Below are 17,876 nucleotides of genomic sequence, written 5' to 3'. Positions count from 1 at the left end.
CCGGTGATTCCATAATTTTTGCCAGGGGTTGTATAAGTCAGCCAGGGCTAGCAAAGGACTTACAAGAAATATGACAAGAAGCAGGCATAAAGCTGTTAATATTCTCTCTCTCTCCACTAAAACGGACTTCTTGCAGAAGTCTGTGTTCAGAGTTTAGCACCGGACACTAGATGTTTACAGATCAGGTTCACTCATCTCTACTAGTGACTGTTAGCAGTGAATTCTGGTCAGTTAGGAGCTGTGACCACAAGGTGTCGGATCGTGACTGGTAACAGGAAGACCAGACACGGCAGCTGGCAAGTATTTTACTGCAGAGAGGGAACAGATATTAGTGATACTACTCCAGGGGTGAAATTTAAAAAAAATCAGACTGCAGAAAGAGAAAGTCCGATAGAGGGACTAAATAAAAAAAAAGTTAAAACAATTTGTAATAACTTCATTAAAAAAAATCACAAAATAACAAAAAATGTAAAAATATATTGTACCCATAAATAAATATTTTTATGAAAAAAAGTACACATATTGGGTATCGCCATGTCTGGAAAACCCAACCTATACAACTGTCCCACCAGTTAACACCTTCAGTGAACGCCATAAAAAGAACAGGAAAAAAACAATGCTTTTTCATCATATCACGGATATGAAAAAATAAAATACAGTGGAATAAAATGTAAAAAAAGACAAAATTAAATAAAAATGGTATAGATGAAAATGTCATCTTGTCCTGCCAAAAATAAGCCACCATACAGCTCCATCAATAGAAAAATAAAAATGTTTTAGCTCTTAGAATGAAACGATGCAAAAATAATTGTTTTTTCTATAAAATAGTTTTTATTGTATAAAAGTGCCGAAGCATAAAAAATATATAAATGTGGTATCGCTGTAATCGCCTTATTAATTTTACCACACACGGAACAGCTTAAAACTGACTGTCAAAAATCGGAATAGAAAGCGTTAAAAAAATGTCATGTCCCCAGAAAGGCACCAATAAAAATGTCACCCCTTTCCGCAAAAAAACAAGCCCCCATATGACTTTGCCGGCAAAAACATGGCGTCCTCTAATTATAACTATTCCAGCAAATTTTGGTTTAAAAAGTCATTGGTGCTTCTTCCTTTCTAAGCCCTGCTGTGCGCCCAAACAGTAGCTTTCCTCCACATACTGGCTATCAGCGTAGTCAGGAGAAATTGCACAATAAATTGTATGGTGCAATTTCTCCTTCTATCCTTATGAAAATGCAAGTTTGGTGCTGAAAAACATTTTTGTGAGAAATATGTGATTTTTTTTATTTTTACTCTCAATGTTATAAACTTCTGTGAAGCACGTGGGGGTTCGATTTGCTCACCACACATCTAGAATAGTTCAACGAGAGGTCTACTTTCCAAAATGGTATCACTTGTAGGAGGTTTCCACTGTTTAGGCACATCAGGGGCTCTGCAAATGTGATATGGCACTCACTAATTATTCCATCAAATTTTACATTCAAAAAGTCAAATGGCGCGCCATCCCTTCCGAGCCCTGCCATGCGCCCAAACAGCATTTTTCCCCACGTAAGGGGTATCAGCATACTCACAATAAATTGCACAACAAATTATATGGTGCAATTTATCCTTTTACCTTTGTGTAAAATGCTAAATGTTGGGCTAAAAAAACATTTTTGAGGTAATTTTTTGTTTTACAGTTCAACATTATAAACTTCTGTGAAGCACCTGGGGTTCAAGTGCTTACCACACATCTAATTAAGTTCCCTTAGGAGTCTAGTTTTCCAAAATGGTGTCACTTGTGGGCACCTTTTACTGTTTCGGCACTTCAGGGAATCTGCAACATGGCATCTGCTAATTATTCCAGAAAATGTTGCATTCAAAAGGTCAAATGGCGCTTCCTCCCTTCCGAGCCCGAGCACAACACATTTTTGGGTCCATTTATGACCTGTTACCCTTGTCAAAGTAAAAAAAAAAAATTGGGTCTAAAGTGAAATTTTTGTGAAAAAGTTAAATGTTCATTTTTTTCTTTCACATTCCCAAAATTCTTGTGAAGCACCTGAAGGGTTAATAAAGTTCTTGAATGTGGTTTTGAGTACCTTGAGGGGTTTAGTTTTTAGAATGGTGTCACTTTAGAGTATTTTCTAACCCCTTAAAGTCACATCTAATGTAGTCCTTAAAAATGGTTTTGTAAAGTTTGTGGGAAAAATGTCAAATTGCTGGTCAACTTTTAATCCTTATAACTTCTTAACAACAAAAAATTTCAAAAAATGTGCTGAAGTGGGAAATGTTATTTATTAACTATTTTGTGTGACGTAACTCTTAACTGTTTTAAGGCATAAAAATTATGGTGTATGGTAAGCGTCGGCTGGACGCTATGTGTGTGAGGACCCCCAACGCTATCCCCTGATGAGAAAATATCGAAACGCGTCGGGAAAGGAGGGGAAGAGGTCTACAGCCATGAATAGAGCTGAACGAGTTTGATGTAAACAGCTTCGGGTGAGACCGTTCTATATTACTATACCAGCTATGATAATGGATACGGTTTTCATGTCATGCAGTGAAATTAGTCTGCGGGCTGGCTGCTGATAGACGCTAGAATTACGTATCCATGGCACTATCCCAAATCTAAGTTCCCATAACAGGGTTTTTGTTGAATGTCCTTCGGGCTGATAACTCTGCAGAGTATTTATAACCTTGGGAATATATATTAGTGCTGCTATATACACTGTATTGACTGAGTTGTGGTTCTTTGTGGAATTTGAATAGTCTCAGCAATATTTGTTCTATTGTGGTGGTTAGCAAGTGAATATTTAGAGGTGTTAATTAGGCACTTTCTCTATTGCGCCATCAACGCTTCGTTTGTTTGTCTGTTTTAGTGAAATATCTGTTGTTTTGCAATATTTTTAATATATCCAGTAAAAGTTATATTTTAATCCTGTATAAATATATATGCATAAAAATTAAGTTTGAAAATTGAAATATTTTCAAAATTTTCACCAAATTTCCATTTTTTTTTTTCCACAAATAAAGGCAAGTCATATAAAATAAATTTTACAACTATAATGATGTACAATATATTACGAAAAAATAATCTCAGAATCAGTGGGATCCGTTATTATCACATAAAATGACATTGGTCAGAAATTAAAAAATTGGTCTGGATATAAAGGTGAAAACAGACTTGGGGGGGGTAAAGAGGTAAAGGGATTAAGAAAAGAGGCCCGGACTGGAATTTAAAAAAGTTAATACCGATACCGATCTTCTGCAGCTACCGTTCTGGTGCTTTTCCAGTCACCATTGATGAATACTTTTTGGTTTCATCCTGATACTCTATAAATGTCAGGGAATGCCTACTCAGTAAATCGCTGTCTGCAATAATGACCCACCTATCCAGCGAATGGCAATTTCCGGCGATTTATATTGTGTCGAGACAGGACCTTTATGTTAAGACCAAGTAATAAACTATGGCACTGGGAAGAAATGGTGAGCCTGGGCATATTTGATATCAGTGTGAACCCTTTTAAAACCCAAATCCTCTATTAAAAAAAATCCTTAGAAAAGAATTACACCACAAGGTAAAGAAATGTGTCTAGGTGACAGTTTCCCTTTAAGAAATTGGATACATTAGACCAATGTATTAAACTGAATGGAGGCCACTTTTCTCAACAGTACATATTGTATTTTATAGCTGTGTATCCGAACCATCAATATAGGAGAATATCTACAAAAATAACTATGTTTTTTATGATTGGATGTCAAGGACAAACTATAGAAATAATATCCAATATAAAAAAGCTGCAAGCTGTATAATCTCTATCTGGCAGCAAACTGTGAGCCTGGAGACTATAAATGATAGAGGGCACGTTGCATTGGCTGCCGTTGTCCATTAGACCTTGTGTTCGATCCATAAAGACTCAGCTTTTATAAAGTTGTAAATGTGAAGATCAATAAGAATGAATTCTGAGCTTAATAAAAATGTAAGGCAGCATAAATACCTATTACCATGTGTAAGGCCGGTTTCACGCGTCAGTGGCTCCGGTACGTGAGGTGACAGTTTCCTCACGTACCGGAGCCACTGACACACATAGACACATTGAAATCAATGCATCTGTGCAGATGTCATTGATTTTTTGCGGACCGTGTCTCCGTGTGCCAAACACGGAGACATGTCAGTGTTCGTGGGAGCGCACGTATTACACGGACCCATTAAAGTCAATGAGTCCGTGTAAAACACGTAACGCACACGGATGTTTTCCGTGTGCAGTCCGTGTGCCGTGCTGGAGACAGCGCTTACAGTAAGCGCTGTCCCCCCAGCATGGTGCTGAAGCCGCCATTCATCCATTCTCTCCAGCGCTCGCTGGGGAGAAAGGATGAAAAATCTTTTTTTTTTGTTTTTATGTGTTTAAAATAAACTTTAGGGCATCCACCCCCCTCCCACCCCCTGTGCGCCCGGCCTCCGGCATTAAAATACTCACTCGCCTCCCTCGACGCTTGCTCTCCGCCCCACAGCTTCTCCTGTATGAGCGGTCACGTGGTGCCGCCCATTACAGTTGATGAATATGCGGCAGAAATGACTGCTTCAATGCGGCGTGGCATGGAGGCAATCAGCCTGTGACACTGCTGAGATGTTATGGAGGCCCAGGATGCTTCAATAGCGGCCTTAAGCTCATCCAGAGTGTTGGGTCTTGCGTCTCTCAACTTTCTCTTCACAATATCCCACAGATTCTCTATGGGGTTCAGGTCAGGAGTGTTGGCAGGCCAATTGAGCACAGTAATACCATGGTCAGTAAACCATTTACCAGTGGTTTTGGCACTGTGAGCAGGTGCCAGGTCGTGCTGAAAAATGAAATCTTCATCTCCATAAAGCATTTCAGCCGATGGAAGCATGAAGTGCTCCAAAATCTCCTGATAGCTAGCTGCATTGACCCTGCCCTTGATGAAACACAGTGGACCAACACCAGCAGCTGACATGGCACCCCACACCATCACTGACTGTGGGTACTTGACACTGGACTTCAGGCATTTTGGCATTTCCTTCTCGCCAGTCTTCCTCCAGACTCTGGCACCTTGATTTCCGAATGACATGCAAAATTTGCTTTCATCAGAAAAAAGTACTTGGGACCACTTAGCAACAGTCCAGTGCTGCTTCTCTGTAGCCCAGGTCAGGCGCTTCTGCCGCTGTTTATGGTTCAAAAGTGGCTTTACCTGGGGAATGCGGCACCTGTTTCCACACCAGACTCAGTCCACTGCTTCCTCCGGTTCCCCAAGGTCTGGAATCGGTCCTTCTCCACAATCTTCCTCAGGGTCCGGTCACCTCTTCTCGTTGTACAGCGTTTTCTGCCACATTTTTTCCTTCCAACAGACTTACCATTGAGGTGCCTTGATACAGCACTCTGGGAACAGCCTATTTGTTGAGAAATTTCTTTCTGGGTCTTACCCTCTTGCTTGAGGGTGTCAATGATGGCCTTCTTGACATCTGTCAGGTCGCTAGTCTTACCCATGATGGGGGTTTTGAGTAATGAACCAGGCAGGGAGTTTTTAAAAGCCTCAGGTATCTTTTGCATGTGTTTAGAGTTAATTAGTTGATTCAGAAGATTAGGGTAATAGGTCGTTTAGAGAATAGTGTTGAGCGATACCGTCCGATACTTGAAAGTATCGGTATCGGAAAGTATCGGCCGATACCGGCAAAGTATCGGATCCAATCCGATACCGATACCCGATACCAATACAAGTCAATGGGACTCAAGTATCGGACGGTATTCCTGATGGTTCCCAGGGTCTGAAGGAGAGGAAACTCTCCTTCAGGCCCTGGGATCCATATAAATGTGTAAAATAAAGAATTAAAATAAAAAATATTGCTATACTCACCTGTCCGACGCAGCCTGGACCTCAGCGAGGGAACCGGCAGCGTTGTTTGTTTAAAATTCGCGCTTTTACTTGGTTACGTGAAGTCCCGGCTTGTGATTGGTCAGGGCGGCCATGTTGCCGGGACGCGGACCAATCACAGCAAGCCGTGACGAAATTACGTCACGGCTTGCTGTGATTGGTCCGCGTCCCGGCAACATGGCCGCCATTAACCAATCACAAGCCGTGACGTCACGGGAGGCTGGACACGCGCGCTTTTTAAAATACGCACATGTCCAGCCTCCCGTGACGTCACGGCTTGTGATTGGTTAATGGCGGCCATGTTGCCGGGACGCGGACCAATCACAGCAAGCCGTGACGTAATTTCGTCACGGCTTGCTGTGATTGGTCCGCGTCCCGGCAACATGGCGCCGTGACCAATCATAAGCCGGGACGTTACTGGAGGCTGGACACGCGCGCTTTTTAAAATACGCGCATGTCCAGCCTCCCGTGACGTCACGGCTTGTGATTGGTTAATGGCGGCCATGTTGCCGGGACGCGGACCAATCACAGCAAGCCGTGACGTAATTTCGTCACGGCTTGCTGTGATTGGTCCGCGTCCCGGCAACATGGCCGCCCTGACCAATCACAAGCCGGGACTTCACGTAACCAAGTAAAAGCGCGAAATTTAAACAAACAACGCTGCCGGTTCCCTCGCTGAGGTCCAGGCTGCGTCGGAGAGGTGAGTATAGCAATATTTTTTATTTTAATTCTCTCTTTTACACATTATTACATTAATGTTGTTGCGATACCCGATACCCGATACCACAAAAGTATCGGATCTCGGTATCGGAAATTCCGATACAGCAAATATCGGCCGATACCCGATACTTGCAGTATCGGAATGCTCAACACTATTAGAGAACCTTTTCTTGATATGCTAATTTATTGAGACAGGTTTTTTGGGTTATCAGGAGTTGTATGCCAAAATCATCAGGATTAAAACAATAAAAGACCTGACAAATTTCAGTTGGTGGATAATGAATCTATAATATATGAAAGTTTAATTGTAATCATTACATTATGGTAAATAATGAAATTTAACACTATATGCTAATTTTTTGAGAAGGACCTGTAGCGCTGTCTCTCCTGCACAGTCCGTGTGGTATCCAGGCGGCACACGGCTGCCACACGTGTGCCACACGGATGGCCTACGTGAGCTCACGGACACACGGACACGGATAACTCTGGTACCGATTTTTTCCGGTACTGGAATTATCTGGACGTGTGGGACAGGCCTAAGATGCGGAGTGCCACTTTAAAAACCAGGTTGTTCAGAGAGGTGTACATGTTTAGCTCTAGCAGTAGTGGTCACACATGTTATAGACCAAGATCATGTGATGGGAAGGTACAGTATACACAACCATTGTACTAATGACACCCCCTCCCCCCCGGAAAACGCTCACTTACCTTATTAAGGCGCTCTAGATTATCTTTAAGGAGCAGCTGATATTCACATTCATTTTTGTACCTGCAAATTCCCAAAATAATCAGGATATAGTAAAGCATTGCAAATTTGTTAGCAGTTCTAAAAGAATTAAAGTGACCTTCCACTATGGCACTGAAGAGCAACTCTATATTTATTATGTACCGTCACCCTCCCTGGTGCCATGAGTTTGCCTCTATTCCAAAAGCCATAACTTCATTTTTCCATCGATATAACCATATATAGGGTAATTTTTATAGGTAATGAGTTTTAGTTTTGAATGGCACTATTTATTTTACCAAACAATGGACTGAAAATTCAGGAAAAAGTCATAAGTGGATGAAATAGTGAAAATAATTCTGCCATTATTTTTTAGGTTTAGTTTTTATGACATTCATCATGCAGTAAAATGACTTGGTAACTTGATTTTCTAGATGAGCATGGTTACAGCAATACCATTTTTACTTTACCCTGTTTACAATAATATATTTACGGCAATATCAAACATGCTTCATTTTTTTATTTTTTGGGGATTGGTGATGATTGGAACTTTTAATTATTTTTTTTACTTACTGTTGTTTAACATTTTTTTTCCCATTCTTCTAGCCCATTACGGGACATAAACCTGCATTGGTGTAATTGCTTAAAATGCACAGCAATAGTTTAGTATTGGTCTATTGTCAATTAAACAATTTTCTCTGATACCCATTTATACAAACATACAAACATACTGTATATTGGACTTCAAAGAAATGCAAAGATAATGGCTACAGTGAACTTTAGCTGGCCCGCACGGTAATCCAGCTGCAACTTGTGATCACATCGGATAAGGGAAGGGGCACGATGGACAAGTAATTGCATGTAAAACCACTTTCAGTAAGTGCAATTTTCAGTGATGAACAATAGCATCCAACTGGTTAAACAGCTGGCTCTCATCACTGTTGTTAAAGGTAGATGCCAGCTTTGTAACACATGTGGCACCTGCTGGGTATAGAGAGTGTGTGAAGATTATTGAAGACATAATTCCATGTCAATCATCTGTATCCTATTCAGCATGGAATGGAATAAAACCCCTTCAGCACATGCAGTGGTAACATGACACCTGGCCAGCTTCAATCAAAGGATTCACACCCTTACCAGTTAGCTGGTATGTAAGTGTAACACCCCAAGTAACCGGCTGTTACAGTGGCATTGCTTTCCTCATTGGGAGAGTGATGTCATGCTTGGAAGCGAGGAAGGGTCCCTTTATCAGGTATCACAAACATGCAACATGTTCTTACTCCAGGCCAGAAAGGGGAGCTCTGATCCAGCTTGTGGGTGGCTCCCCTATATATATTCTGGCTGGAGGGAGAGTCAGTTAGTCTGTCACAGAGGAGTGAGAAGAGAGAGGAAGAGACAGAGAGAGTAAAGAAGACTGAGGGGCCGTGCAGCCATGTGAGGTGCTGCGGCTCCTGGAAAGGAAAGAAAAGATGGAACAGTTTGTAGAGAACGTGAAGGAGGAAGGAGCAAAGGAGAGTGAAGAGCTGGAGAGAGAAGCTGCGACTGAGTTTCCTCCACGCTGAAGCGCAGATACCGGTAGCTGGAAGACCGAGGTTGTGGGGGTAACTTCATGCCCCACAGCAGAAACCGGCGGACAGCAGATTGTAAGTTATCTGTCCACCATTAACGCCCGAAGGCACAGTAACATATAGAGCCCAGGTCATGAAAGAGACTCTGTAAAAAGGCTCGCATTACCTGCCATGCGGGTTAGTGTCCTACCTAAATGGGGACAGAAAAAACGTGAAGACCTTCTGTGAGGCCTAAGGCAGCAAGGGACTGCAACACCATGCTAGAAGGAAGGCTTCCAACCCCACCTGGTTAGGGAGATTCCAGACTCACTTCCAAGCTGGCCAGACCATACCAGCACCTGTGATCAGGTACCCTGGACTGTGGCTGCCTGAATTCTACAGTAAAGAGTTAAACAGACTGCAATTTGTGTCCACTGTTTCTGTCTACACCATCTACCATCTTTATCTACTACACTGAGAGCCTTAGGGGACCCAGCTTCACCTGTGGGAAGCCATTCCATCAATGCTGCCATAACATCACCCCAGTGGACCCATTTAAGCAGCGTTGGTCATCCCTGACCGAATACCACAGGTCGTGTCACGAATATTTCTTATTTCACAAACCCCTTTAAAGACCTTTCCTTTAACATGGGTGCCCAGGGCCACGGATCGGGTCACCGCCGCTGTGACACATCCCTTTAAATACCGGACCCGGTACCAAGTACCCCACTGCCCTCGCGGGCTTTCAATAACCTTCTACAGGAAGAGCCCCTGTGGATCCAAGCCATGTGGCCTGAGTCCTTTGTTCTTTATTCAGCCAGCTAGGATTTCATAAAGGAGTTATGGAAATACTATATATCCTAGCTGTACATGGTCCTCCACTTCTGAGCTCAGCTGCGGAAACCGGAAATACGGAACATGCACTTCCGCCCATAAACACGTGCCATCCAACATGTTTGCTGTATGGAGAAGCATCGCGTGATTACACTGCATTGTTTATAGCACACGTAGCCCCCCAGCAGCGCGCATGTGCAGGAGGAACTGGCTGAGCCAGATCCTAGCTGTACATGGTGTATATAGCCGAAATCCCCAGAACCGGCCAAGCGTCTGCCTGGGTATCGAGCCATTCTAACACACATAGGAAAGGAGATAAATAGAGCACCCAACAGCAGCTAGGTAGCAAAATTGTGTTTAGTCTCTATGAGTGGCAGGGGTCTGGTCGGATCTGATGGCACCAGAACCACTGTCCTAGGACCGCCCAGAAAGGAGTTATGATTCTTCATAGGTTTTGGGAGATTTATCTCCAAACCTCCAGGGGAGGGGATTTAGGTTCAGGCCAGAGGGAAGGAGGAGGAAGTAATACAGAGAGTTAAATGATTGTGTGCAGCACATCCTATTGCTTTCAATCTGGGAGGTCATGATGATATATTGTGTGAGAGGAAGTCCCACACAAAGTCTGTGACCTGCATGCTCATATGGATGGCTAAGAAAGTTTGATCCTATTGAGAGATTTCAATTAAGAGAGAATATAGAAAAATAAACATTTTCATTAAAAAAAAAATCTGTGCGGTGTGAGTTCTGCCAAAGGGGGTGTTATTATGAAAACCTATAGCACACAGCCCTACATAGCATTACACATCTATTTCTCCATGTATTATCATAGTAAGTACACCAGACTCATCAGATTACAGAGATCTGTTTTTAACCTTTTTTTTTTTCATTCCTAACCAGGAATAATTATGAGTTGTATCATACATGCACTTAATGGCTCCAAACAAATATCTCCTTCAGATATTAAAATATATATATTTTTTTCTTCATGGGGACTAATTTTTAGGTTCTTTTGTATTCATTTCTTAAGGCTAATATTGGAGGAAAATACAATGAAAAAAGCTAAACACATCTATTTTCACATGTTTAAAAACTTTTTTTTACGACAACAACCGATCACTTAAAGCATTTTAAATTATTTTTATATAATTTTTATATATTTTTAGGGGAGGGGACTAGAAACATCAATTGAGACTGGCTGTATCATTTTTTCCATCAGTTTTCTTTTATTCATTTATTTATTTATCATTATTATTTATTATTATAGCGCCATTTATTCCATGGCGCTTTACATCTGAGGAGGGGTATACATAATAAAAGACAAGTACAATGATCTTAATCAATACAAGTCATGACTGGTCCAGGAGGAGAGAGGATCCTGCCCATGAGGGCTCACAATCTACAAGGGATGGGTGAGGATACAATAGGTGAGGGCAGAGCTGGTCATGTAGTGGTTTGGTGGATCAGTGGTTACTGGAGGTTGTAGGCTTGTCGGAAGAGGTAAGTCTTTAGGTTCCTTTTGAAGGTTTCCACAGTAGGCGAGAGTCTCATATGTTGGGTTAAAGAGTTCCAGAGGAAGGGGGATGAGCGGGAGAAATTTTGTATGTGATTGTGGGAAGAAGAAATAAGAGGGGAGTCGAGAAGGAGCTCTTGTGAGGATCGGAGGTTGCGTGCTGGTAGGTACCGGGAGACGAGATCACAGATGAATGGAGGAGGCAGGTTGTGGGTGGCTTTGTATGCTATGGTTAGGGTTTTGAACTGGAGTCTCTGGGAAATGGGGAGCCAGTGAAGGGATTGACAGAGAAGAGAGGTCGGGAATAGTGGGGGGACAGGTGGATTAGTCGGGCAGCAGAGTTTAAGATAGATTGGAGGGGCGTGAGAGTGTTAGAGGGGAGGCCACACAGCAGGAGGTTGCAGTCGTCAAGACGGGAGATGGTGAGGGCATGCATTGGAGTTTTTGCAGATTCTAGGTTAAGGAACGTACGGATCCGGGAGATGTTTTTGAGTTGAAGTCGGCAGGAGGTGGAAAGGTCCTGGATTTGTGGTTTGAAGGAGAGATCAGAGTCAAGAATTACACCAAGGCAGCAAGCTTGTGGGACTGGGGAGAGTGAGCAGCCATTTACTTTAATGGATAGGTTTGTTGGGAGATTCGAGTGAGATGAGGGAAAGATGATGAATTCTGTTTTGTCCATGTTAAGTTTTAGAAATCTAGCAGAGAAGAAGGATGAAATAGTGGACAGACATTGTGGGATTTTGGTTAGTAGGGAACTGATATCTGGTCCAGAGAGGTAGATCTGTGTGTCATCAGCATAGAGGTGATACTGCAAGCTTTGAGATTCTATGAGCTGCCCCTGTCCAAAGGAGTAAATGGAGAAGTCCAGGCGCCCTAGGACTGAACCTTGCGGGACTCCGACAGATAGGGGGCGAGGTGAGGAGTTGGTGTGTGAGTGGGAGACACTGAATGTCCGGTCTTCTAGGTATGATGCAATCCAAGATAGGGCTAGGTCTGTGATGCCAAGAGATGAAAAGGTCTGTAGTAATAGGAAGTGGTACACTGTTTCAAAGGCAGAGGATAGGTCCAGGAGAAGGAGGACAGAGTCGTGTCGCTTGGCTTTAGCAGTCAGTAGGTCATTGGTGACTTTAGATAGGGCAGTTTCAGTAGAGTGATGCGGCTAAAAGCCAGATTGTATGCGGTCGAAGAGGGAGCAGGAAGAGAGGTGGAAGGACAGTTCTAAATTGAGATGTTGTTCCAGTAGTTTTGAGGCAAAGGGAAGAAGTGATATTGGGCGATAGCTAGATATAGAGGATGAGTCAAGAGATTACTTTTTGAGGATAGGGATTGATAGGTTTAAGAGATGGGGAAGTGTTGGGATTAAGACTGTGGTGAGGTTTGGGATGAAGTCGGATGGGATCGGGTCAAGTGCACAAGTGAAGAGATGTTATCTTGAGAGTAGGATGGAGAGTTGGTCTTCTATAATGGTGGAGAAGCTGGTTTTGGAGGAGGAGGGATGAGTAGTTAGGAATAGGGGTTGTGGGGATGTAGGCCAAAGCTTTCTCTGTTATCAATCTTCTGTTTGAAGAATGAAGCAAAGTCTTCAGCTGAGATGAGTGGAGAGGGAGGAGGTGCTGGAGGACGGAGGAGAGAATTGAAGGTGTTGAATAGCTGTTTAGGGTTGTGAAACAGGGAGGATATGAGCGATGAGAAGTAGGTTTGTTGTGCTGCAGCAAGTGTGATCTTGAAATTAGTGAGAAAACACAATTTGAAATTCCATCCGAGAACCATAAAAACAAATGTGACACCAGCATCTCCCCCCAATCGCTATACTTAATTGTATGTATATATGGATAGACATATCAAGCAACTTAAGCTGGGCACGGAGAAATCAACCAAGGGGTGGTGCTGGACTAGCCACACTATTCTTATGGTCCCCGGCCAGCTTTTCAAACTATATTTACTTTGAAATTCCAGAACATTGCAGAGTAAAACATGCCTGGTATGATTACAGCCATGCTCAAAACCATGCTTCCTGTGGTTGGGCAGCATGAATTTATTGGCAGGTTCCCTTTAAGAAAAGAGTGGTCATCCACAGACTAATCATTTTTCAAAATTTGTGATTTAAAAACAAACAAACAAATGAAACATTTCCTAATCAGCTTTTAAAAAACTAAACTTTTGGTCAAAACAGCACAGTAGTTGCAGATTCATAATTGCTGTGTTAATGAGGCAGACTGCTTTGATTTAGGGCAAGATTTCACAGTCTAACACCAAAGACTGCCATGAAGGGTGGTGATGTGTTTTCAGCATGGTGGAATCCCACAACCTGAAAGTTCGGATCCCACTCCTTCTGGAAAATTCAGGCCTTTTAGTAGCTGCTTAGGAATGGTTCAGTTCATTTATATGATCACAGTTATTTAGAAAAATGATAATTGAGTGGCTGTCCATTATTTATTTAAATAAAGGTAGCAACACAAAGGTGAATTACAAAGGTGGTTTAAATGTGAAATAAAACAAATTTCCTGGCAAATTTCCACACATTTGCTCATCATTTTTGAAGGGATGTTCTCAAGTTTTTAAATTGCCTTAACTAGTTACATAACATGAAAATAAGCGAGCATGCAATTGACTTGCTTTTTCTTACTTCTGCCATTCTTCTGATGTGAAAGCTTATATTTTACACAGTGTTCAGCTAGTTTCCATGCAGCTCAGCAAATGGTGCCCACCCAGACCCTATATGAGAGTGTATCTACATTACAGGAGAGGAGTTATCTCCTAACATACCAACCACTTCTCTCCAGCCCATTAATTTTTATACAGCAGTTGCCTGTTCACCTCCCTTTCCCTAGTGTGTGGCCATCTTTGTGAGTGTCTGCAGAAGACCATTGAGCAAGGCCGAAGGAGGAAATGAGAGACAGATAAATAGAAACATAGATATTTTCTCATTTATTTTGAACACTGTGGCTCCAACTAGGTTTTATGAGACCTTTGAGAAGCATTTGAACACATTTTACTGCTGATTATGCCAGTGAGTGGGGATGGCATATTAACCCCAGTTGCAGAGAAAATAAGTCTCTTCCTCCAGAACGAACTGGCATCCTAGGAACCAGCCGCTCCTGTTCTCTCCCTGCATCTACAGGGCACTTCATCCCTGGGTTTGGAGAGGAAAGCACTGTCAGTGTTTCTGAATCTGTATACACAGTGCTGAAGAGAAGATAATAAATCATGTTTGCCTTCTCTGTAGGATCTATACCTGTGGCCGACAGTCGACTCGCCAACCCTAGAGCTGGATAATGTTTGCAGCAGGTCTATTATGCAATGACATTTTAGAACAGAATTGGACAGGTATGGACTAAACGTTTATAGTCTTTGGGCAGTCCTGAGGTAGTTAATAATGCACGCAGTTTATATTGTAAAATCTGGTGACAGATACTGTTTAAAGTGAATTTTTCACATCCATATGTCTGACTTTTTTTTATTTTAAAGGAAACATGTCACTTGATTCATGCTGCCAAAATAGGCAGCATGCATTAGTATCTAGCTGTGTGATTGCAGCCAAGTATGTTTTACTTTGAAACATTCCAGTTTTTCAGAGAAAACACAAATTCCATCCGAGAACCATAAGAACAAATGTGACACCAGCATCTCCCCCCAATCGCTATACTTAATTGTATGTATATATGGATAGACATATCAAGCAACTTAAGCTGGGCACCGATAAATCAACCAAGGGGTGGTGCTGGACTAGCCACACTATTCTTATGGTCCCCGGCCAGCTTTTCAAACTATATTTACTTTGAAATTCCAGAACATTGCAGAGCAAAACATGCCTGGTATGATTACAGCCATGCTCTAAACCATGCTTCCTGTTGTTGGGCAGCATGAATTTATTGGCAAGTTCCCTTTAAAAAAAGAGTGTTCATCCACAGACTAATCATTTTTCAAAATATGTGATTTAAAAGCAAACAAACAAATGAAGCATTTCCTAATTAACTGTTAACTCAACTTTTGGTCAAAACAGCAGCAAAGTAGTTGCAGATTCATAATTGATGTGTTAATGAGGCAGACTGCTTTGATTTAGGGCAAAATTTCACAGTCTAACACCAATGACTGCCATGAAGGGTTGTGATGTGTTCTCAGCATGGTGGAATCCCAGAACCTGAAAGTTCAGGTCCCACTAATTTTGGAAAAATCAGGTTTTTTAGTAGGTGCTTAGGGATGGTTCAGTTCATTTATATGATCACAGTTATTTAGAAAAATGATAATTGAGTGACTGTCCATCATTTTTTTAAATAAAGTTAGCAACACAAAGGTGATAGGCGCTTTAAATGTGATTTAAAACAAATTTCCTGGCAAATTTCCACACATTTTCTCATCATTTTTGAAGGGATGTTCTCAAGTTTTTAAATTGCTTTAATTAGTTACATAACATGAAAATGCAATGCAATTGACTTGCTTTTTCTTTCTTCTGTCATTCTTCTGGTGTAGTATTTCCTGATGAAGGGGGCATGAGACCCCTGAAATGCGTTGAATAAAACCACTGTGAATCAATTATACTCTCCTGAAATTCATATTAGCGGCAGCACAGAATTTTAACTGCAAATCTCCCTTTGAAGACATTCTTCTGGTGTGAAAGCTTATATTTTACATAGTGTTCAGCTAGTTTCTATGCAGCTCAGCAAATGGTGCCCACCCAGACCCTTTATTAGAGTGTATCTACATTACAGGAGAGGAGTTATCTCCTAACATACCAACCACTTCTCTCCAGCCCATTAATTTTATTTTTATACAGCAGTTGCCTGTTCGCCTCCCTTTCTCGATTAGCTCCTTACAGAGTTCTTATAAATCCTGTGTAATCACAATTCCCTGGTACAATTACCTATTGTATCCTCACCCATCCCTTGTAGATTGTGAGCCCTCACGAGCAGGGTCCTCTCTCCTCCTGTACCGGTTGTGACTTGTATTGTTCAAGATTATTGTACCTGTTTTTATTATGTATACCCCTCCTCACGTGTAAAGCGCCATGGAATAAATGGTGCTATAATAATAAATAATAGTAATAATACCTAGCATTATGGCTCTCACTGTCCTTACCCATGTACTTGTTATAATTCCCTGTCATCTCTACATGAAAATACAGTGATAACAGTGTAGACTCCAGAACAATCCACTGACAGCTGACTGTGTTATAGCAGAACCAGTGCTGAGCTTTATATTTCTACTAATACTACAGCTCTGCGACTCACCAAAATTGTCACTGAAGTAGAAGAGTCCATCCTGCCAGAAATCAGAAAAGAAGGATATTGTATGAAGACCGCAGAGTTGTGAGCTGTTCAAGAGACAACTTGAGAATACCCCTTTAATTACGGATTAGAAATTGGAAAAAAATTTAAATCAAAATTGAAAGGAAATTTAGATTGTGATTCTGTAGGAGACAGGGACAAATTGATGATGTCAAACTTTGTTCACGGCTGAGGAATATACTAGCGTTTTACAAGCAATATAAATTATAGTGTGGTTGTTGAATATTAATGCTCCTGAAATGCTCTCACAAAATGTATTGTATTTTGCCTCCATGATCCAACTTCTGTAGACTCTAACAAAAAAGATTAGTACTCACTTGTTTTTAAACTCATCCACCATCCTCTGTGCATCTTTGTATTCTCTTTCCAGTTTGGATCGATCAGTCGACAACTCGCGAAGTCTCTGCCGATTCAAATCGATCTGTTCTGCAAAAGCTTCTTCAAGGCCGGAGATCTCGTCCATCCGTTGGAAAGTCTCAAGTTGCTTTCTAAAGATGGCATTTCTCTGTTCTAGTACTCTAGCTCGATTTATGTAATTAGCAAACCTTTCATTCAGTTCCTGCAAATGCTCAAGTCCCTGTGCTTGTGATAAGCCAAGGCTGCTGATATCTACAAGACTTTGCTCATCAAAGCCATCAGATCTTTCATACTTCTCTTTCCGAACTTCTCGTAAGTAACTAGTTTTGTACATGTTATCACTTTCCTATGAAACCTTCCTCCACCCTTGGCCAAGCTAAACTGAGCGAAGAATAAAACGTGTTCTGTCCCCACACTCCTGCGTGCTGAATGCCATCTGGAATAACCAAATGAAATTTTGTTTCACGCAATAAGCCACAAGGGTACTATTCTCATACTTTCCATCATTTGTCAGCATTTTATTTGTTCCAGGCGTGGTGACTGTCCTGTGTTTTTCTCCGTACAGAAGCTTACATTAACAATAGGAGAGATCACACAAAAGAAATGCATTTGTACTTAACTAATTGAATTAAAATGTTTAGCCAGAGTATTTGCACTTTTGCTACTGGACATAAATTACCCAGAAAAACTGTTTAATATCAGTAAATATCAAATCAATAAGAATGAAATTCAGACCTCTACATTATGAGCGTAGATCTTCAAAATGCATCTGAATAATACCTTTGGGATTTACAGCTATGAGGTGTTCTGACCACTTCGTCATAACTTCCATGCTACAAGCCAAGGTGGCCAGCATTGATGGCTTCTAGAGGTGGACAGCAAAAACGGTGAATATACTCTTTTCTTTGAAATTTTTGCCTTCGATTCTTTAAACAGTTTTTGCTAAAATTCTTGTGTAATATTGAACTATTGCAACATTTTTGCATAACTGTTACTTGCACAAAATTGCTGTGACTTTTAGCGTTTTTTCT

At 41.5% G+C, this 17,876-nt stretch overlaps 1 protein-coding gene across 1 annotated transcript in view; it reads right to left on the bottom strand.

Annotated features, from left to right (window-relative positions):
* The window catches only part of BFSP1 (beaded filament structural protein 1), a 55,338-nt gene extending 37,973 nt beyond the window's left edge, over positions 1–17,365 (bottom strand). Inside the window, exons 1-2 of the mRNA XM_077292263.1 lie at positions 16,806–17,365; positions 7,297–7,357 (exon numbers count right to left, since the gene is read on the bottom strand). Coding sequence (XP_077148378.1) covers positions 7,297–7,357; positions 16,806–17,179 — 435 coding nt within the window. The 5' untranslated portion in view covers positions 17,180–17,365. The remainder of the gene's footprint in view (positions 1–7,296; positions 7,358–16,805) is intronic.
* Positions 17,366–17,876: the final 511 nt, after the last annotated feature.

Source organism: Ranitomeya variabilis, chromosome 2 (genome assembly GCF_051348905.1).
Source record: "Ranitomeya variabilis isolate aRanVar5 chromosome 2, aRanVar5.hap1, whole genome shotgun sequence".
NCBI classification, from domain to species: Eukaryota; Metazoa; Chordata; class Amphibia; order Anura; family Dendrobatidae; genus Ranitomeya; species Ranitomeya variabilis.
The sequence above is the reverse complement of the archived record's forward strand: the minus strand, read 5'-3'. Positions and strand labels throughout refer to the sequence as shown.